Source organism: Taudactylus pleione, unplaced genomic scaffold (genome assembly GCF_031769625.1).
Source record: "Taudactylus pleione unplaced genomic scaffold, aTauple2 ptg000609l, whole genome shotgun sequence".
In the NCBI taxonomy this organism is placed as follows: domain Eukaryota; kingdom Metazoa; phylum Chordata; class Amphibia; order Anura; family Myobatrachidae; genus Taudactylus; species Taudactylus pleione.
The window spans coordinates 14,977,257-15,001,018 of NW_028285011.1; the positions used below are offsets into that span (position 1 = coordinate 14,977,257).

Sequence of the window (23,762 nt, forward strand, 5' to 3'; positions counted from 1 at the left end):
ACCGTGCTCGATCCTAGGTTTAAAGCCTATGTGGTGTCTCTCTTTCCGGCCGACACAAGCCTGCAGAGGTGCAAAGACCTGCTGGTGAACACACTGTCAGCTGAAGCGGAACGTGACACGTCAACGGCTCCTTCTTCATTTTCTCCTGCAACTGGGGCTGCCAGGAAAAAACTTAGGTATCCTAAGCAACCCGCTGGCGGTGATGCAGGGCAGGCAGGACCAAGTTTGGACATCTGGTCCGGACTGAAGGACCTGGCAACAATTTCTGACATGTCTACTGTCACTGCATATGATACTGTCACCATTGACAGAATGGTGGAGGATTACATCGGTGACAGCATCCAAGTAGGCATGGCAGACAGTCCATACCTGTACTGGCAGGAAAAAGAGGCAATTTGGAGGCCCCTGTACAAACTGGCTCTATTTTACCTGAGTTGCCCCCCCTCCAGTGTGTACTCCGAAAGAGTGTTTAGTGCAGCCGGGAACCTTGTCAGCGAAAGGCGTAGGAGATTGCTTCCACAGAATGTGGAGAAGATGATGTTCATCAAAATGAATTATCAGCTCTTCCAGGGAGACCAGCCTCCAGAAGGTACAGAGGGACCTGTGGTGGTGGATTCAAGTGGGGACGAGTTAATACTTTGTGAGGATGAGGATGTACACACTGAAGAGGGTGAGGAATCGGTGGATGAGGAGGATGAGGATGACATCTTGCCTCCATAGAGCCAGTTTGTGCAGGGACACATTAATTGCCAGCTTGTTTTGTGGGGGCCCAAACGAACCAATCATTTCAGCCACAGTTGTGTGGCAGACCCTGGCGCTGAAATGATTGGTTTGTTAAAGTGTGCATGTCCTGTTTATACAACATAAGGGTGGGTGGGAGGGCCCAAGGACAATTCCATCTTGCACCTCTTTTTTTTCTTTGCATTATGTACAGTTTGGGGCCTAGTTTTTCAAACTGCCATCCTGTCTGCCACTGCAGTTTCACGCCTAGATGGGTCACGTGTTTGTGCCGCCCACTCGTGTCGCTTAGCATAGTCATCCAGCTACCTCGGTGCAACGTTTTGGACATAAAAACACTATTGTGAGGTGTGAGGTGTTCAGAATAGACTGGAAATGAGTGGAAATTAAGGTTATTGAGGTTAATAATAGCATAGGAGCAGAAAAACCTACAAATTCTGTGATTTTAGCTGTTTTTATGCTTTTTTAAAAAAAAATACAGATCCAAAACACAAAACCCAGAACCCAAAACACGGAAGGGTGGTTTTGGCAAAACCAATCCAGATCCAAAACACGAAGAAAGATCCAGATCCAAAACCAAAACACAAAACACGAAAAGTGGCCGGTGCACACCCCTAGTAATAACTAGGGGTGAGCGGGTTCGGATTTCTGAAATCCGAACCCCCCCGAGCCCCCCCGATCCGAGTCCGATCCGAGTCAGGCTCGACTTTTCCCGCCTGACTCGGATTCTGAAATCGAGGCAAAACGTCATCTTCCCGCCTTCCGAGTCTCGCGGGTTTTGGATCCTATATAAGGTACCCACGTCGGCGCCATTTTCTCACTCGGCTGTGGACAGTGAAGAGGGAGGGTGGGAGTTAGGGCTGTGTAGTGTAGTGTAGTGTAGTGCTGCTGTTGTCCACTACTTCAAAGTCCATAGGGGCTGGCTGTGTTGTGCTGTGCTGCTGTTGTTAATAGGGGATGTGTCCACTACTTCAAAGTCCATAGGGGCTGGCTGGACTGTGTTGTGCAGTCAGTTCTCCATAGGGGCTGTGTCCACTCCAAAGTCCTGTGCAGTGTCCCAGTCCTAAAGAGGTGCTGTAGTGTTGTCCAGGGGGTGCTCTGTCCATCAGGGGTGCTCCCCCCAAGTGCTAAAAATATAATATATTTTCTGTGTTTGTGAATTGTGTGCGCAGTAGCCGCACGTGCATCAACAAAGTAGTGCCAAGCGTGCGCCTGTGTCATAAGTAAAGGGCCGGCTGGCTTGACCGTTAAAGGGTGCTGTAACCCCCGAAAGTACACTCCAGTCCAAACCAAAAAAAAATTATTTTCTGTGTTTGTGAATTGTGTGCGCAGTAGCCGCACGTGCATCAACAAAGTAGTGCCAAGCGTGCGCCTGTGTCATAAGTAAAGGGCCGGCTGGCTTGACCATTAAGGGTGCTGTAACCCCCGAAAGTACACTCCAGTCCAAACCAAAAAAAAAATTATTTTCTGTGTTTGTGAATTGTGTGCGCAGTAGCCGCACGTGCATCAACAAAGTAGTGCCAAGCGTGCGCCTGTGTCATAAGTAAAGGGCCGGCTGGCTTGACCGTTAAGGGTGCTGTAACCCCCGAAAGTACACTCCAGTCCAAACCAAAAAAAAAATTATTTTCTGTGTTTGTGAATTGTGTGCGCAGTAGCCGCACGTGCATCAACACAGTAGTGCCAAGCGTGCGCCTGTGTCATAAGTAAAGGGCCGGCTGGCTTGACCGTTAAGGGTGCTGTAACCCCCGAAAGTACACTCCAGTCCAAACCAAAAAAAAAATTATTTTCTGTGTTTGTGAATTGTGTGCGCAGTAGCCGCACGTGCATCAACAAAGTAGTGCCAAGCGTGCGCCTGTGTCATAAGTAAAGGGCCGGCTGGCTTGACCGTTAAAGGGTGCTGTAACCCCCGAAAGTACACTCCAGTCCAAACCAAAAAAAAATTATTTTCTGTGTTTGTGAATTGTGTGCGCAGTAGCCGCACGTGCATCAACAAAGTAGTGCCAAGCGTGCGCCTGTGTCATAAGTAAAGGGCCGGCTGGCTTGACCGTTAAGGGTGCTGTAACCCCCGAAAGTACACTCCAGTCCAAACCAAAAAAAAAATTATTTTCTGTGTTTGTGAATTGTGTGCGCAGTAGCCGCACGTGCATCAACAAAGTAGTGCCAAGCGTGCGCCTGTGTCATAAGTAAAGGGCCGGCTGGCTTGACCGTTAAGGGTGCTGTAACCCCCGAAAGTACACTCCAGTCCAAACCAAAAAAAAATTATTTTCTGTGTTTGTGAATTGTGTGCGCAGTAGCCGCATGTGCATCAACAAAGTAGTGCCAAGCGTGCGCCTGTGTCATAAGTAAAGGGCCGGCTGGCTTGACCGTTAAGGGTGCTGTAACCCCCGAAAGTACACTCCAGTCCAAACCAAAAAAAAAATTATTTTCTGTGTTTGTGAATTGTGTGCGCAGTAGCCGCACGTGCATCAACACAGTAGTGCCAAGCGTGCGCCTGTGTCATAAGTAAAGGGCCGGCTGGCTTGACCGTTAAGGGTGCTGTAACCCCCGAAAGTACACTCCAGTCCAAACCAAAAAAAAAATTATTTTCTGTGTTTGTGAATTGTGTGCGCAGTAGCCGCACGTGCATCAACAAAGTAGTGCCAAGCGTGCGCCTGTGTCATAAGTAAAGGGCCGGCTGGCTTGACCGTTAAAGGGTGCTGTAACCCCCGAAAGTACACTCCAGTCCAAACCAAAAAAAAATAATTTTCTGTGTTTGTGAATTGTGTGCGCAGTAGCCGCACGTGCATCAACAAAGTAGTGCCAAGCGTGCGCCTGTGTCATAAGTAAAGGGCCGGCTGGCTTGACCGTTAAGGGTGCTGTAACCCCCGAAAGTACACTCCAGTCCAAACCAAAAAAAAAATTATTTTCTGTGTTTGTGAATTGTGTGCGCAGTAGCCGCACGTGCATCAACAAAGTAGTGCCAAGCGTGCGCCTGTGTCATAAGTAAAGGGCCGGCTGGCTTGACCGTTAAGGGTGCTGTAACCCCCGAAAGTACACTCCAGTCCAAACCAAAAAAAAATTATTTTCTGTGTTTGTGAATTGTGTGCGCAGTAGCCGCACGTGCATCAACAAAGTAGTGCCAAGCGTGCGCCTGTGTCATAAGTAAAGGGCCGGCTGGCTTGACCGTTAAGGGTGCTGTAACCCCCGAAAGTACACTCCAGTCCAAACCAAAAAAAAAATTATTTTCTGTGTTTGTGAATTGTGTGCGCAGTAGCCGCACGTGCATCAACAAAGTAGTGCCAAGCGTGCACCTGTGTCATAAGTAAAGGGCCGGCTGGCTTGACCGTTAAGGGTGCTGTAACCCCCGAAAGTACACTCCAGTCCAAACCAAAAAAAAAATTATTTTCTGTGTTTGTGAATTGTGTGCGCAGTAGCCGCACGTGCATCAACAAAGTAGTGCCAAGCGTGCGCCTGTGTCATAAGTAAAGGGCCGGCTGGCTTGACCGTTAAAGGGTGCTGTAACCCCCAAAGTACACTCCAGTCCAAACCAAAAAAAAAATTATTTTCTGTGTTTGTGAATTGTGTGCGCAGTAGCCGCACGTGCATCAACAAAGTAGTGCCAAGCGTGCGCCTGTGTCATAAGTAAAGGGCCGGCTGGCTTGACCGTTAAAGGGTGCTGTAACCCCCGAAAGTACACTCCAGTCCAAACCAAAAAAAAATTATTTTCTGTGTTTGTGAATTGTGTGCGCAGTAGCCGCACGTGCATCAACAAAGTAGTGCCAAGCGTGCGCCTGTGTCATAAGTAAAGGGCCGGCTGGCTTGACCGTTAAGGGTGCTGTAACCCCCGAAAGTACACTCCAGTCCAAACCAAAAAAAAAATTATTTTCTGTGTTTGTGAATTGTGTGCGCAGTAGCCGCACGTGCATCAACAAAGTAGTGCCAAGCGTGCGCCTGTGTCATAAGTAAAGGGCCGGCTGGCTTGACCGTTAAAGGGTGCTGTAACCCCCGAAAGTACACTCCAGTCCAAACCAAAAAAAAATTATTTTCTGTGTTTGTGAATTGTGTGCGCAGTAGCCGCACGTGCATCAACAAAGTAGTGCCAAGCGTGCGCCTGTGTCATAAGTAAAGGGCCGGCTGGCTTGACCGTTAAAGGGTGCTGTAACCCACAAAGTACACTCCAGTCCAAACCCAAAAAAAAATTATTTTCTGTGTTTAGCCGCACGTATATATATCAAATCGATATAACATAAATGGAGGACCAAACTTTCTCCGATAAAAATAAAATAGAGAAAGATCAAGAACCACTTCCTCCTAGTGCTGAAGCTGCTGCCACTAGTCATGACATAGACGATAACATGCCATCAACGTCGTCTGCCAAGGCCGATGCCCAATGTCATAGTAGAGGGCACATACAATCCCAAATGGCAAAGTTCAGGAAAATGACCTTGAAAAAGACATTTAAATCAGCTGAAGAGAAACGTAAACTTGCCAATATGCCATTTACGACACGGAGTGGCAAGGAACGGCTAAGGTCGATCCCTAGTATGTTCATGACTAGTGGTTCAGCTTCACATGACGATGGAAGCCCTCCTCCCACTAAAAAAATCAAAAGAGTTAAGCTGGCAAAAGCACAGCGAAGAACTGTGCTTTCTAAGAAGATATCACAAATCCCCAAGGAGAGTCCAAGTGTGGTGGTGGTTGCGATGCCTGACCTTCCCAGCACTGGACGGGAAGAGGTGGCTCTTTCCACCATTTGCACGCCCCCTGCAAGTGCTGAAAGGAGCACCCACAGTCCACTTGCTGATATGCAAATTGAAGATGTCACTGTTGAAGTACAACAGGATGAGGATACTGGTGTAGCTGGCGCTGAGGAGGAAGTTGGCGAGGAGGATTCTGATGGTGATGTGGTTTGTTTAAATCAGGCTCCGGGGGAGACAGTTGTTGTCCGTGGGATGAAAAAGCCCATCACGGTCATGCCTGGGCAGAAGACCAAACATTCCACCTCTTTGGTCTGGCAATATTTCTATCCAAATCCGGACAACAACTGTCTTGCCATATGTACCATATGTAAAGGTGAAATAAGTAGGGGTAGGGACGTCAACCACCTAGGAACATCCTCCCTTATACGGCACCTGCAGCGCGTTCATAAAAAGTTACTGTCAAGTTCAGAAACTTTGGCTAAGACCGTAAGCAGTCCAGGGACACCTAAATCCCGTTGTCCTGTTGTATCCAAGCGCCTGCAAACCACACCGTCAACTCCCTCCTCGTCAATTTCCTCCTTAGTTAGGATCGGAAGTAGTCCTGCAGGCCATGTCACTGGCATGACTGACTCTCCTATCCGGGATTCCTCCGGAGGATCCTGCATTGCTACGCCTACTGCTGCCGCTGCTGCTGTTGCTGCTGCTGGGAGTCGTTCATCATCCCAGAGAGGAAGTAGGAACACCACTACTTTTACTAAACAATTGACCCTCCAACAGTCCTTAGCGAGGAGGATGAAGTACGACAGCAGTCATCCTGAAGCAAAACGTATAACTGAGGCCTTGACTGCTATGTTGGTGTTAGACGTGCGTCCGGTATCCGCCATTAGTGCAGTGGGATTTAGACAATTGATGGAGGTAGTGTGTCCCCGGTTCCAAATCCCGTCTAGATTCCACTTCACTAGGCAGGCGATACCGAGACTGTACAGAAACGTCAGAAAAAGTGTCCTCAGTGTCCTGAAAAATGCCGTTGTACACAATGTCCACTTAACCACGGACATGTGGACAAGTGGAACAGGGCAGACTAAGGACTATATGACTGTGACAGCCCACTGGGTAGATGTATCACCTTACGCAGCAACAGCAGCAGCGTCACCAGTAGCAGCATCTCAGAAATGCCAGCTCGTTACAAGGCAGGCTACGCTGTGTATCACCGGTTTCAGTAAGAGGCACACCGCCGACAACCTCTTAGAGAAACTGAGGGAAATCATCGCCCAGTGGCTTACCCCACTTAGACTCTCCTGGGGATTTGTGATATCTGACAACGCCACCAATATTGTGCGGGCATTACATCTGGGCAAATTCCAGCACGTCCCATGTTTTGCTCACACAATAAACTTGGTGGTGCAGAATTTTCTGAAAAGCGACAGGGGCGTGCAGGAGACGCTTTGGGTGGCCCGAAAAATTTCTGGCCACTTTCGCCATTCAGCGACTGCGTGCCGAAGACTGGAGCGCCAGCAAACACTCTTGAACCTGCCCCGCCATCACCTGAAGCAAGAGGTTGTGACGCGGTGGAACTCAACCCTCTATATGCTTCAGAGGATGGAGGAGCAGCAAAAGGCCATACAAGCCTATACATCCACCTATGACATAGGCAAAGGAGGGGGTATGCACCTGACTCAAGTGCAGTGGAGAATGATTTCCGTGTTGTGCAAGGTTCTCCAGCCCTTCGAACTTGCCACACGTGAAGTCAGTTCAGACACTGCCAGCTTGAGTCAGGTCATTCCCCTCATCAGGCTTTTGCAGAAGCAGCTGGAGAAAGTGAAGGAGGAGCTAAGACGGAGCGATTCCGCTCGGCATGTGGGACTTGTGGATGAAGCCCTTCATTCGCTTTGCCAGGATTCCAGGGTGGTCAATCTGTTGAAATCAGACCACTACGTTTTGGCCACCGTGCTCGATCCTAGGTTTAAAGCCTATGTGGTGTCTCTCTTTCCGGCCGACACAAGCCTGCAGAGGTGCAAAGACCTGCTGGTGAACACACTGTCAGCTGAAGCGGAACGTGACACGTCAACGGCTCCTTCTTCATTTTCTCCTGCAACTGGGGCTGCCAGGAAAAAACTTAGGTATCCTAAGCAACCCGCTGGCGGTGATGCAGGGCAGGCAGGACCAAGTTTGGACATCTGGTCCGGACTGAAGGACCTGGCAACAATTTCTGACATGTCTACTGTCACTGCATATGATACTGTCACCATTGACAGAATGGTGGAGGATTACATCGGTGACAGCATCCAAGTAGGCATGGCAGACGGTCCATACCTGTACTGGCAGGAAAAAGAGGCAATTTGGAGGCCCCTGTACAAACTGGCTCTATTTTACCTGAGTTGCCCCCCCTCCAGTGTGTACTCCGAAAGAGTGTTTAGTGCAGCCGGGAACCTTGTCAGCGAAAGGCGTAGGAGGTTGCTTCCACAGAATGTGGAGAAGATGATGTTCATCAAAATGAATTATCAGCTCTTCCAGGGAGACCAGCCTCCAGAAGGTACAGAGGGACCTGTGGTGGTGGATTCAAGTGGGGACGAGTTAATACTTTGTGAGGATGAGGATGTACACACTGAAGAGGGTGAGGAATCGGTGGATGAGGAGGATGAGGATGACATCTTGCCTCCATAGAGCCAGTTTGTGCAGGGACACATTAATTGCCAGCTTGTTTTGTGGGGGCCCAAACGAACCAATCATTTCAGCCACAGTTGTGTGGCAGACCCTGGCGCTGAAATGATTGGTTTGTTAAAGTGTGCATGTCCTGTTTATACAACATAAGGGTGGGTGGGAGGGCCCAAGGACAATTCCATCTTGCACCTCTTTTTTTTCTTTGCATTATGTACAGTTTGGGGCCTAGTTTTTCAAACTGCCATCCTGTCTGCCACTGCAGTTTCACGCCTAGATGGGTCACGTGTTTGTGCCGCCCACTCGTGTCGCTTAGCATAGTCATCCAGCTACCTCGGTGCAACGTTTTGGACATAAAAACACTATTGTGAGGTGTGAGGTGTTCAGAATAGACTGGAAATGAGTGGAAATTAAGGTTATTGAGGTTAATAATAGCATAGGAGCAGAAAAACCTACAAATTCTGTGATTTTAGCTGTTTTTATGCTTTTTTAAAAAAAAATACAGATCCAAAACACAAAACCCAGAACCCAAAACACGGAAGGGTGGTTTTGGCAAAACCAATCCAGATCCAAAACACGAAGAAAGATCCAGATCCAAAACCAAAACACAAAACACGAAAAGTGGCCGGTGCACACCCCTAGTAATAACTGGTGGTGAAAATGGAGATTATGTAAAACAGGAATTTAAAATGTATACAAAATACAGACATGAAAACCAGGGGTGTATCTAGGGATCCAAGCGCCCCTGGCAATGTAATGTACTGGCGCCCCCTACCCCCCTTATGCAGTGCCCCCAGTAGTAATCCCCCAGTAGTAATCCCCCCTATGCTGTATTGCCCCCAGTAGTAGCCCCCCTATACAGTGCCCCCAGTAGTAATCCCCCCTATGCTGTATTGCCCCCAGTAGTAGTCCCCCCCATACATTGCCCCCAGTAGTAGTCCCCTATACAGTGCCCCCAGTAGTGGCCACCCTTATACAGTGCTCCCAGTAGTGGCCACCCCCATAAATTGCCCCCAGTAGTGGCCACCCCAATACAGTAGTGGGCACCCTCCCATAAAGTGCCCCAAGTAGCGGACACCCCTATTTCAGTGCCCCCCCCTTGCCAGGCTTACACACACACACACACAAAGAACAAATAAAATTCAACTTCCCTGGTCCCCGCTTCTGACGCGACCGCCGCTGCCCGAGTCCCGGCCCGCTGTTCTCCTGGGAGAGACCCCATAACGTATGACGTCTCTCCATCACATGCTGTGGGGGGAGCCGGAACAACTAGCTCATGAGTGAGCTCCAGCCGGCTCCCTCCGCGGACGACGCAGCAGCTAATGAGAGTCAGGCAGACTCTCATTAGCTGGCTGCTATTACAAACACACAGCCGCCGCTGGCGGCTGTCTGTTTGTAAATTGTGTAGAGCAGACCGCTCTCACTGTGGTCTGCCCTACACTTGTGGGGCCCGGGGGACTTGTCCACCCCTTGGCTACTGGTGGCACTGACGGGCGGCGCCCCCCCTTTGGTCGGCGCCCCTGGCGAGTGCCATCCTGGCCAATGGGTAGTTACACCCCTGATGAAAAACAAGGTTAGGAAAGATCATTCACAATCTGGTGGATGTGCATGAAGGTTTAAGATGCATTAGCAATCTCACTATTTACGTAGCAGGCTTCCTCCATTGATGTCTACAAAGATAGGCCTGATTCACTACAGATCACTATTGCAATAGCAGCTGCGATTACGCACGCAGGTCTGCTGCAAAAATATGCTAATGACTGCAATCGCAAAGCTAGTATAGAGACGCCCATAGCCAGCATGGAGACACTTGCTACCGCTTTCACACATCCGTAATACCTTGCAGTCCTGTGTATACATCAGGAACATTGAGTAGCATCGGCTCCTCACACAAAATGACAACAGGTCTGACCTTACTCAGAAATTGCTAACCTCCTTGCACGCAGTGAGTACACAAGCTGCGTATGCCGCTGCAGTGGGTAATTTATGCACGTGCAAGTAACAGCGCTCAAACAGACAGGCAGGCCTGCGTTTCTCCAACCACTCCCCTGTCACCACCCCCAAACACTGACCTGACGTCACTCACTCTGCAATGGTTTTGTATCTGCATAGGCGATTGCATGGTGATCGCAATTCTAACTCATGCATGCGCAGTACGCACCATTGACCAATCCGCGTATGCTGCTGCAATTGCGATCCATGATAAAGGCCCAGTGATGTGTCACTGAAGCTTTATTTACTAGTCATTTTGCTGATAAGCACAATTACACAAATCAGTATTGATGGTTGTTAGACAAATTGCCATTTCAGGTAATTAAGCATTATCAATCTAGGTCATATGCCCTGAATGAATGTACTAAAGTCACATGCACTGAATGAATGCACTTATATTTATTATTATTTATTACCAGTTATTTATATAGCGCACACATATTCTGCAGCGCTGTACAGAGAATATCTTACCATTCACATCTGTCCCTGCCCCAGTGGAGCTTACAATCTATGGCCCTCATTCAGAGCCACTCGCTAGCGGCAGTACGCTCGTTCCGAGCGATGTTCGCACATCTGCGCATGCGTACGGATCGTTATACGCATGCGCGAACCAGTCAGTGCGGCCAAAATTCATGTGCTCGCAATATAGCGAATGCCTGCTATTTTGAGTGACAGAATGAGGCGTATGTGGGTGGTAACAGGGGAAGGTGCTTGAAAATGGGGAGTGGAGATCCGATCGCAGGCGTGCTTAAAGGTCAAAACGGGCGTTTTAAGGGAGTGCATAATTAATACAGCAGCGTCATTGACTACGTCACTTGGTTTTTTTTAACTCAGAACAGCTCGCAAAATAGCGGTTGAAAAAACCAACCACAAGAATAGCGAGCAGTTCATACGCTGTTCGATGTACTCGATTAATCTAATAAATAGCGGACATGACGTATGGTGCGAGCGGCCAGGGGGCGTTTTTAACAAATAAACGAGCGTATGTTTTGCACGCTCGTTCAGACTTAGAGGTGTGAACAGACTGCAATTTGCGAACGGATCATTTGAATAGCCACCCCTTGTTTTTGAACGAACGACCGCAAATAGCGAACGGCTCTGAATCAGGCCCTATATTCCCTACCACATGCCCACAAACATACACACTATGGACAATTTTGTGGGGAGCCAATTAACCTACCAGTATATTTTTGGAGCGTGGGAGGAAACCAGAGTACCCGGATGAAACCCACGCAAGCACAGGGAGAATATACAAACTCCACACAGTTAGGGCCATAGTGGGAATCATATGCCCTGATTGAATGTACTATAGTCAAATGCACTGAATGAATGCACTTATATCATATGCACTGAATCAATGCACTAATCATGTTATATGCCCTGAATTAATGCACTAATGTCATATGCACTGAATGCATGCACTCATGTCATATAGTATGCACTAAAGTCATATGTACTGAATTAATGCACTAATGTCATATGCACTGAATGCATGCACTCATCATATGCACTGAATGCATGCACTCATGTCATATAGCATGCAGTAAAGTCATATGTACTGAATGAATGCACTAATGACATATGTGCTGAATGAATACACAAATTACATATGCATTGAATGAATGTACTCATGCCATATTCACTGAATAAATGCTTTCATATCATACAGCATGCTCTAATATCATATGCCTAAATAAATGCACTAATGTTATATGCACTGAATGAATGCACTAATGCCATATGCACTGAATGAATGCACTAATGCCATATGCACTGAATGAATGCACTAATGCTATATGCACTGAATGAATGCACTAATGCCATATGCACTGAATGAATGCACTAATGCCTTATGTACTGAATGAATGCACTAATGCCATATGCACTGAATTAATACATTCATGTCATACTGTATGCACTAATGTCATACGCACTGAATGAATGTGGATTTTCAAGTAACTTCCATACATCCTAAAGATACCAATAGAAAAAAACTGACACAACTGATGATTTAAATTTATTATTATGAAATGAGTGATAATTTGATGCCATGATAAATAAATGCTGTGCCATAAATTCTTTGACTGCAACTATTATTAATTTATAAACTAATTATATATTATTATCAGATGTTAAAGCTGCTTTAAATTGTCATATATCATTAGATTATGTAGATTCCCAGATTATTTACCTTCTGCCAGCACCTGTCTTGCTGGAAGCAGCAGAGTGTATGGAAGTCTTTGCGCTGTGTGAAGAATTTGGTAGGACGCTGTCTCTGATTTGACTTATAGAGGTCAAGTCATCATCATCATCATACAGCCCATGTATTTCTTTACATTCACCAACTGCAATAATCTCAACATTATTCAGTGGACACTTGCTAAAGCTAAGAGAGCCTTTAGACACTTTAGGCTGCATAAAACAGAAAACAGGGACATTTTTAGTTGGATAACATACAAATTAACAAAGGGCATGTTTTTATAGTTTAGTAATCTTCCATAATCCCAGGACTATTTGTAAATTAGAGATGGTTATGGTTGCCCAGGTACTTTATGCCACTTCTGCCTCTTCAGTCTGCCAGGATATTGGTCTGGGTCACAGTGCCAATAGCAAGAGACAGTCAAAGCTAGCAATGTGCCCTGTTGCTTAGCAGCAGCCTAGAGAGGGAAGGGAACCAGGGACAGAGCAGGGTCACATCTGAGGCAGAGAGTGAGAGCCAGCCTCCAATGAACCCATGAAGATGCCCTGATGCAGACACAGTAGCCAGGAAGGAGCCGGGGGAGGCATAGATATCAGGAACTTAAAAAAACAACAACAACCATTTGAAAATCATCTAAAAATGTCCATTTCATGGTGGCAAACATCGGACCGCTACAATCAAATGGTAAAAACACTTCCATGGGAACAAAAACATTAATGGTAAGTAACTATCGGATTCCATTGTCCATCCCTACTCTGAACCTGCAGGCGGACTCCGGGCCACCACTTCTCCACCATGAAGTGCTCCCTCTTCAGCGTGATGTTCCCACTCAGTCACACGCCCTCGGTGAACAGGAGGCACCTCTTTTCTCGGACAGTGACACCATAGAGAGGAAGCTAAAAAGGAAGCCCAGGAAATACAAGGTACATTGTGCAAAGAGGACATTGCTCAACCACATGTTCGACAGCTGGGGAGGGGTGCGCATGGAGGCTGTGGAAATATGCACAGGTGCCCCAGCCCTGGGGACAATGACAATGCTTACGGTAGCTGCAATACAAATCTCTCATCCATGATCCTCCTGTTTTTCCCAGCACATCCCAGTGGACGGGCCACAGCCAGCTGCAGGGCAGCAGCAGAAGTTGGGGTTGTGGTGACACTGGTGAGATGCAGGGGGCAGGAATAAGAAGCATGGGGTTATAGTGAGATGCAGGGGGCTTGGGTGAGATGAAATTGCTCTATTGTGAAGCTGGAGCAGGTTGCTGGCATACTATAAGTGAATGGATAGCGGTATTTACACTAATTGATATATACTTTTTCTTCTGGGATAGGATATTTTGCAGTCACTAAAATGTGTTTCCCTACACAATGGGTAGACTTTTTATAAAGTTTTAAACTATGGTGTCTATGTACTATGCTTTGGAAAGAGATAAATGTAAAATACTATTATGTCATCGTGAGGACACAACCCCCAGAGTTTAATAGGAATCACTTTCAGATAAATTCAATCACTTATAAGGTGCCAAGTGTCATCTACAGACCCCTACTACAGCTGCAGTGGTCAGACGCACTGTTGGATTTTTAATTCATCACATATCTTTTATTGAAAAGAAGAGAGAGTTCAACTGTAGAGATGTATTTTATCCACTTGCTGGAAACCCATCAAATAAATAATTCCCATCAGCCTTCAAAAAATGTACGTGTAGGCAGCCTATAAAATGGGGACTGACAATAGCCACCGACCCTATCCCCTCCTGTAGCAGGAAGGATTAATTATGGAGACTAATAATGTACATGATATATATTGCTTTCATGCTAGAAGAGAGAAGGTCATAAACGTATAGGCATATTCAATTAACGCAGCTGTGCGCAAGTTTATTTGTATCTAATTAGCTGTGCAAATGAAGCCACGTTAACTTTCCATAGGATTTAATGCAGCTTTTTTCTTGCAGCCTCTGAGCATGTGAAAAGTTTTAAGGTAAAAATGTTGGGACTTGGTTCAGAACCACAGCAGGGGTGCTGAGAGGGGGGGGGAGCGGGTACTATTTACCCATGCCGAAGCTTGTTGGAGGGGCCCGGCAGTGGCGTATCTATCCATTGGCCAGGATGGCACTCGCCAGGGGCGCCGACCAAAGGGGGGGCACCATCCAGCAGTACCACCAGCAGCCAAGGGGTGGACTACCCCCGCTAGTCCCCAGGCCCCACAAGTGTAGGGCAGACCGCAATGAGAGCGGTCTGCCCTACACAGTTTACAAACACACAGCCGCCAGCAGCGGCTGTGTGTTTGTTATAGCAGCCGGCCAATGAGAGTCAGACAGACACTCATTTGCTGCTGCATCGTCCACGGAGGGAGCCGGCTGGAGCTCACTCATGAGATTCATGTTCCGGCTCCCCCCGCAGCATGTAATGGGACAAACGTCATGATGTCACTCCCATAGTGCAAGAGAAGAGCCGGAACTTGGAGCGGACAGCGGCGGTTGTGTCAGGAGCGAGGATCAGGTAAGTTGTATTCTTTTTTCTTCTGTGTGTGTGTGTGTGTGTGGAAGCCTGGCACAGCAAGAGGGGGGGGCACTGTATAGGGGGGGCCACCACTGGGGGCAATTTATGGAGGGGTGCCTGCTACTGGGGGCACTGTATAGGGGGGCACTACTGGGGGCACTTTAGGGGGGGTGGCCGCTACTGGGGGCACTGTATAGGGGGGACTACTACTGGGGGTACTGTATAAGGGGACTACTACTGGGGGCACTTTATAGGGGGTACTACTACTGGGGGCAATGCAGCATAGGGGGACTACTACTGGGGGCACTGTAAAGGGGGGACTACTACTGGGGGCAATGCAGCATAGGGAGGATTACTACTGGGGGCACTGCATAGGGGGGGCACCGGTCCATTACATTGGCAGGGGCACTTGGATCCCTAGACACACCCCTGGGGCCCGGTTATGACACCATCCCCCCTCCTCTTGTCTGCAGCCCAGCACAAGCTTCTGTGTGCTGGGATCTAGTGAGAGACCAGGGAGACTGCTCTTTTCTGCCTGTGGGAAGAAGCGATCACACAGATCACGCCCCCCCTGGATTTGCATCGGGCCCCCTCCCCAGTGCCGCGAAATAGGGTTTATTTCTATATTTTCTAAGGGGGCATGGCCATGCCTCCCGCGATTAGGCCGGGCTGGCTCTTTACAGCCCTGACCTATGTAAATGTAAATACATTTAGTCTGTGCTTTTGATATTGTAATTTAAGGTATCTATTTATTTTGCTGTTTGTTTATGTGACTACTATTACCATTACATTCAACGATATATGGGAATTATGATTAAAGAGTAACATTAGTGGAAAAAAACATTGCTAAGGAGTCTATATGGTTTGATATGGGAGTAGGTCCATGGAGGGTGACACCAACCCTAGTGACGCTACTCAGGGGCGGAACTAGCGGCGGTGCAGCCGATGCCTTGCACCGGGGGCCGCCTGCATCCAACAGAGCCGCTGCCCGCTGACCTGGTCCCCATTACCTAAATGGTTGGAGCTGGAGCGGGCACGCTTCGGCCGCTCCGGCTCCAACATGAGAGACACCCACCGCGGCCCAGCCCCTTGCTCCAGCAGCCCAGCCCCTTGTTATGACACGGCGCGCGTGAGGTCATGAAGTCAAGCGTGCCGTGTCATAACAAGGGGCGGGCTGCTGGAGCAAGAAGATCGAGAGGAGCCGCGGATCGAGAGGAGCAGAAGAGGAAGAAATAAGGTAAGTGGTGGTGGTATGGAGGGGGGAGAGTGAAAGAGGCTGACACACACACTGGGGGGGAAAGAGGTTGAGACACACGCTGGGGCTGGTGGGGGGAAGAGGCTGAGACATGCTGGGGCTGGGGGTGGGAGGAGGCTGACACACACTGGGGGGGAAAGAGGCTGAGACACACGCTGGGGCTGGGGGGAAAAGAGGCTGACACACGCTGGGGCTGGGGGGAAAGAGACTGACACATGCTGGGGCTGGGGGGGAAAGAGGCTGACACACATGCTGGGGCTGAGGGGGAAAGAGGCTGAGACATGCTGGGGCTGGGGGGGAAAGAGGCTGAGACACATGCTGGGGGGGAAAGAGGCTGACACACACACTAGGGCTGGGGGGAAAGAGGCTGACACACACTGGGGCTGGGGGGAAAGAGACTGACACACGCTGGGGCTGGGGGGGAAAGAGGCTGACACATGCTGGGGGGGGAAAGAGGCTGACACACACACTGGGGCTGGGGGGAAAGAGGCTGACACACACTGGGGGCTGGGGGGAAAGAGACTGACACACGCTGGGGCTGGGGGGGAAAGAGGCTGACACACATGCTGGGGCTGAGGGGGAAAAAGGCTGAGACATGCTGGGGCTGGGGGGGAAGAGGCTGAGACATGCTGGGGCTAGGGGGGAAAGAGGCTGAGACATGCTGGGGCTGGGGGGGAAAGAGGCTGACACATGCTGGGGCTAGGGGGGAAAGAGGCTGAGACACATGCTGGGGCTGGGGGGGAAAGAGGCTGACACACACTGGGGCTGGGGGGGAAAGAGGCTGACACACATGCTGGGGGGGAAAGAGACTGACACACACACTGGGGTTGGGGGGAAAGAGGCTGTCACACACTGGGGCTGGGGGGGAAAGAGGCTGACACACACTGGGGCTGGGGGGGAAAGAGGCTGACACACATGCTGGGGGGGAAAGAGGCTGACACACACACTGGGGCTGGGGGGGAAAGAGGCTGACACGCTGGGGTTGGGACACACGCTAGCGGGAAGAATGAGGCAGAGACATGCTGGGGATTGAGGGAGAATGAGGCTGACACGCTGGGGCTGGGGGGGAAAGAGGCTGACACACACTGGGGCTGGGGGGGAAAGAGGCTGACACACATGCTGGGGGGGAAAGAGGCTGACACACACACTGGGGTTGGGGAGAAAGAGGCTGACACACACTGGGGCTGGGGGGAAAGAGGCTGACACACACTGGGGCTGGGGGGGAAAGAGGCTGACACATGCTGGGGGGGAAAGAGGCTGACACACACACTGGGGCTGGGGGGGAAAGAGGCTGACACGCTGGGGTTGGGACACACGCTAGCGGGAAGAATGAGGCTGACACACACTGGGGGGGAAAGAGGCTGAGACACACGCTGGGGCTGGGGGGAAAAGAGGCTGACACACGCTGGGGCTGGGGGGAAAGAGACTGACACATGCTGGGGGGGAAAGAGGCTGACACACATGCTGGGGCTGAGGGGGAAAGAGGCTGAGACATGCTGGGGCTGGGGGGGAAAGAGGCTGAGACACATGCTGGGGGGAAAGAGGCTGACACACACACTAGGGCTGGGGGGAAAGAGGCTGACACACATTGGGGCTGGGGGGAAAGAGACTGACACACGCTGGGGCTGGGGGGGAAAGAGGCTGACACACATGCTGGGGGGGAAAGAGGCTGACACACACACTGGGGCTGGGGGGAAAGAGGCTGACACACACTGGGGGCTGGGGGGAAAGAGACTGACACATGCTGGGGCTGGGGGGGAAAGAGGCTGAAACACATGCTGGGGCTGAGGGGGAAAAAGGCTGAGACATGCTGGGGCTGGGGGGGGAAGAGGCTGAGACATGTTGGGGCTGGGGGGAAAGAGGCTGAGACATGCTGGGGCTGGGGGGGAAAGAGGCTGACACATGCTGGGGCTGGGGGGGAAAGAGGCTGAGACACATGCTGGGGCTGGGGGGGAAAGAGGCTGACACACACTGGGGCTGGGGGGGAAAGAGGCTGACACACATGCTGGGGGGGAAAGAGGCTGACACACACACTGGGGTTGGGGGGAAAGAGGCTGACACACTGGGGCTGGGGGGGAAAGAGGCTGACACACACTGGGGCTGGGGGGGAAAGAGGCTGACACGTGCTGGGGGGGAAAGAGGCTGACACACACACTGGGGCTGGGGGGGAAAGAGGCTGACACGCTGGGGTTGGGACACACGCTAGCGGGAAGAATGAGGCAGAGACATGCTGGGGATTGAGGGAGAATGAGGCTGACACGCTGGGGCTGGACAGACTGAATTTACTGACTGGGGGGGTAGTGAGGGGTGGTGAAAAACAAGGCTGGGGAGCAGGACAGACACTGTATTTAATTACTGGCGAGGGGTGGTGAAAACACAAGGCTGGGCAGCAGGATAGACACTGTATTTAATTACTGGGGATGGGTGAGGGGTGGTGAAAAAATGTTGGAGTCCCAGGAATGGGTGGGGTGGGGTGGGGGTGAGGGGCAAAGCATATTCTTGCACCTGGGCCCACCACTCTCTAGTTCCGCCACTGACGCTACTGGTGCTATGACAGCCCCCTCTTTCAACCCTGGGCTAGACATCACTTAAATCAGCTTCCATGCAACCAAGTACAAATGCTGCACTGCCTCCCCTGTCTACCTTTTCCGCACATCCATGATCAAAACACACCAAATTTCCAGCACTACATACTACTGTACCGTTGTATAATGCTCACATGAACCCTCGGGTTCATATATGTATCTGTAAATCTGGCTCTGACACTAGCCAGTGCCTCCCCAGCCATTCTATCATTATATTATTATTACCGTTTACTGTAAATATGTATTATCTTACATATAATGGTTCATCTGACATTTCATAAATTATTTTCCATCTCACCACTGGTGTCTGCATGGGGAGTTTTGCAAAAGCCATCTTCAGAAGCCATGATAAGGACCTCTGTATTTTCACTGGTCAACGAATATGGAGAACTGTGACGTTTAAAATGTTCTTCATGTCTGCCTAAAACAACAATCACAAAGTTTTCTCTATTAGAAGTATCTGAGAAAGCTGGTACCGTCTCCAGTGGTATAGGATAGATTCTATACATGTATATATATGTATACATAGCGATCTCTCTCTCATCTCTCTTTATCTGAGCCAGTAGAGTGTCAGGCATGCAGACTTAGGGGCTGATACAGAGTTGCATGCACGTTTGTTTTGGGGACAGATCTTAAGACTTTCCACAAGTGTCCAAGCCTAGCATATGCTGCTTTGAGCAACTACGGCTGATTCAAAGTCATATACAACTCTACTTGTGGCTGAGTAAATGTAGCTGGGTGGCAATTTGGCTCCCGCACACTAAGGGGTGTATTTACTAAAGTGCAGGTTTTTATAAGTGGAGTCGTTGCTCACAGCAACCAATCAGATTCTAGCTATTATCTTCTAGAATGTACTAGATAAATGACAAAAATCTGATTGGTTGCTATGGGCAACAACTCCATATCTAAAAACCCACACATTAGTAGATATACCCCTTAGTGTTCTATGGGCATGTAGGCAGAATTGCACGATGCTCAGAGTTGAACATAAGCCAAGATCCATCTGATTTCAGACTGATCACAAGGTATAGGGCTGATGTAGATGTGCACTGATGGTGATGCAAACTCAGAACGGATGGATAGGGGTGCTGCAAAAGCTGTCTATTATCTGAGAACTTGTAACTAGAAATAAAAACACAAGACACAAGTATTGGGATTTAAATGGGGTCACAGCTTTTATTCATTTGATATATAGATAGAATAAAGGTGGTCTAAGAAAGTATTGAGAAACTCAGCCCTGTACAAGAAGTACTTCACTAACAATGGGGGCGGCTGTATGCTTCTGACGCAAACTGAGTTGCAAAGGCCTACACTCCGCTCTCTATTGGCATTCACTACTGGGGCCCAATGTTAACATATAAGACCAGGTTCCCCCTTTGAGCAGAGACAGCTCACCCAGCAAAAGGGAGAGTGCTCCACAGCTGCTGCTTGTGCCCTTTATTGGCCACTGAGAAGCAATGCTTTCCCGCTAAGCTGAGTCTTTGCTAGTATAGAAATTGAATTCAGACAAGTAAGCTACCACTTGCAACACACAACACATCAAAAAATCAATAGGGAAGGTCAGAGGCCTAACAAGGGTAGGGCATGTGCCCCGGGTGGCAGCACTGTGGGGCACTTGTGTAGCCTGCCAGGTATTGAGATCTCTTCTATCTGTGTTGGACTGAACCCCCGCCCACTGTCTCAGAGCCCTGTACTCTACTGTGTGGGAATGAGGCTGTAGTCATCTGCAGAGTTACCGCAGCTGCTCAGCCTCTCACTGTAGTAATTATTATTATTATTATCCTTTATATGGCGCCACAAAGGTTCCGCAGCACCTTACACAGTACATAAATGAGCACACAAGAAAAACAGTTAAAAGTAATACAAAACAATACAGGACAAGGACATGGTTTATAAACATAGCTGCATAACACAAGTAGCAGGACATCAGCAACCAGGTGTTAGGTGCCGTTGTGGGGAGTTAGGAATAAATTATACTATAAGTAGGGGGAGGAGAAGCACATGAGGGACGAGGGCCCTGTTCGTGAGAGCTTAGATTTAAAGGGGAGGGGCAGACAGACAGGGGTGACACAGATGGGGTAGATAGTGAGGAAGGAGCATGGAGCAGTGGGTTAGGATATGTGCTGCGGAGTGTGTGTGTATAAGATGACCTGATGTTATGTCAAAATTAAGTCCTTCATTCATCTATCTCTATGAACGAAAATAGATTTTAATTATGTGTTATTTACATGAGAGATGTACAAAATAAAGTAGAAGCGCTTTAATTATTGTGTGTTACATTTTAGCATCTAAATACATCCTGACAAAAATGCAGCTACTATGGGACTGTCCTGCCATCCGGATACAGTAGTGACTACTTTAATCCCAGCTGCTGGGTGCAATGCCATGCTCCTGTGAGTGGGTGCATCTCACATGCTAGACCCACCCACAAATGGGTGCAGCCATGCCCATCCCATCTACATAGTGCATCCCCCCTTTGGGCTACAGACAGTGGTTGAAGTGGGGCGGTATACGGCGGTATGACATACCGCCACTTCCCGGCCCCACTTCATTTTAGATGTAGAAGAGAATGCACCAGCGCTGGGATCCAGTATGGCAACAGCTGCGGCATTGTGTAGAGATGTGTCCCGCAGGGGACACATCTCAATCGGGGCAGTGGAGGCGCTGACATGTAGCCGGGCAAAGTACCTGGTCCCGGCTGCACTGTAAGCACCACGCACTGGGCGGCTGCCAGCCAATCATGAGGCTCGCAGCTGCCAACCAATCGCGGGACTCGTGGCCGCCAGCCAATCGCAGGGCTCGCAGCCGCCAGCCAATGAGAAGCTGCCAAATGGCAGCTTCTCATTGGCTCGCAGCTGCGCCAGATAAACTGTAGTGAAGACCCGAGGATCCCGTTGGCTCCACTCCAGCAGCGCAGGTAAGAGAGAATTAGAGAGAGGGGAGGGTGTGAGAGAGGGAATAAAGAGGGGCAGACAGAGGCAGGCTAACTATTGTAGGGGGTGAAAGAGAGAGGGAATCAGTAAGGGCAGGGTGTGAGAGAGGGGAGCAGGCAGGGAGAAGTGTGAGGGGGGGTTAGAAGTACAATGGGGTGATATGGAAGCAGGGGCCCATACGGGGGGAGATTCAATCTTCATACCCCCACCTCTAAATTACCACTTCGAGCACTGGCTACAGATATGAGAGTGGGAGGAAGCTGAAGCAGGTGTGGACTCAAGGAGACAGGATCAGTTCCAGACATGGAGGCGGAGCTTTGACAAGACTTGGGGGAGGATCAGAGGTCATTCTGGACCATTATTGTGGCACTATGGATCATCCATTTAATGTGTCTTAAAGGCAGGCCAGGCGACTGCGGCAGTGGATGAGCTGGCAAAGGCAAGTAGTGAAAGTGAGGACATAAGCTGAAAATTAAAGATAGTTAAGTGAACACATGAGCTGGGAATGGCAGGCAGTGAAAGTGGGGACATGAGCTGGGATTGGCAGGCAGTAAAAATTGGGACATGAGATGGGAATGGAAGGCAGTGAAAGTGGGGACATGAGATGGGAAAGGCAGATAATGACAATGGGGACATGAGCTGGGAATGGCAGAGAATGAAAGTGAGGACATGAGCTGGGAATGGCAGGCAGTAAAATTGGTGACATGAGCTGTGAAAGGCAGATAATGACAATGGGGACATGAGCTGGGAATGGCAGAGAGTGAAAGTGGTGACATGAGCTGGGCATGGCAGGCAGGACATGAGTGAGGACATGAGCTGGGAATGGCAGGCAGTTAAAGTGGGGATATGAGCTGGGAAATGCAGATAATGACAAATGGGACATGAGCTGGGAATGGCAGAGAGTGAAAGTGGGGACATGAGCTGGGAATGGCAGAGAGTGAAAGTGGGGACATGAGCTGGGAATGGCAGAGAATGAAAGTGGGGACATGAGCTGGGAATTGCAGGCAGTGAAAGTGGGGACATGAGCTGGGAAAGGCAGATAATGACAATGGGGACATGAGCTGGGAATGGCAGAGAGTGAAAGTGAGGACATGAGCTGGGAATGGCAGAGAGTGAAAGTGGGGACATGAGATTGGAATGGCAGGCAGTGAAAGTGGGGACATGAGATGGGGATGGCAGGCAGTAAAAATGGGGACATGAGATGGGAATGGCAGGCAGTGAGAGTGGGCACATGAGATGGGAATGGCAGGCAAAGTGGGGACATGAGATGGGAATGGCAGGCAGTGAGAGTGGGCACATGAGATGGGAATGGCAGGCAAAGTGGGGACATGAGATGGGAATGGCAGAGAGTGAAAGTGGAGACATGAGCTAGGAATGGCAGGCAGTGAAAATGGGGACATGAGCTGGGAAAGGCAGATAATGACAATGGGGACATGAGCTGGGAATGGCAGAGAGTGAAAGTGAGGACATGAGCTGGGAATGGCAGAGTGAAAGTGGGGACATGAGCTGGGAATGGCAGAGAGTGAAAGTGGGGATATGAGATGGGATGGCAGGCAGTGAAAGTGGGGACATGAGATGGGAATGGCAGGCAGTGAAAATGGGGACATGACATGGGAATGGCAGGCAGTGAAAGTGGGGACATGAGCTGGGAATGGCAGAGAGTGAAAGTGGGAACATGAGCTGGGAATGACAGATAGTGAAAGTGGGGACATGAGCTGGGAATGGCAGAGAGTGAAAGTGGTGACATGAGCTGGGAATGGCAGAGAGTGAAAGTGGTGACATGAGATGGGAATGGCAGGCAGTGAAAATGGGGACATGACATGGGAATGGCAGGCAGTGAAAATGGGGACATGAGATGGGAATGGCAGAGAGTGAAAGTGGTGACATGAGATGGGAATGGCAGGCAGTGAAAGTGGGGACATGAGATGGGAGTGGCAGACAGTGAAAATGGGGACATGAGATGGGAATGGCAGGCAGTGAAAATGGGGACATGAGATGGGAATGGCAGAGAGTGAAAGTGGTGACATGAGATGGGAATGGCAGGCAGTGAAAGTGGGGACATGAGATGGGAGTGGCAGACAGTGAAAATGGGGACATGAGATGGGAATGGCAGGCAGTGAAAGTGAGGACATGAGATGGGAATGGCAGGCAGTGAAAGTGGGGATGTGACCTAGGAATGGCAGGTAGCGAAAGGCGGACATGAGCTGGGAATGGCAGCTCCCCCCT

The 23,762-nt window shown here is 49.6% G+C and overlaps 1 protein-coding gene across 2 annotated transcripts in view; it reads right to left on the reverse strand.

Annotated features, from left to right (window-relative positions):
- LOC148480667 (uncharacterized) overlaps positions 1-23,762 on the reverse strand; it is a 149,649-nt gene that overhangs the window by 16,940 nt on the left and 108,947 nt on the right. For both annotated transcript variants that reach the window (XM_088454077.1, XM_088454078.1), the window contains exons 9-10: positions 18,902-19,024; positions 12,259-12,412 (exon numbers count right to left, since the gene is read on the reverse strand). In XM_088454077.1, coding sequence (XP_088310203.1) covers positions 12,259-12,412; positions 18,902-19,024 — 277 coding nt within the window. The remainder of the gene's footprint in view (positions 1-12,258; positions 12,413-18,901; positions 19,025-23,762) is intronic.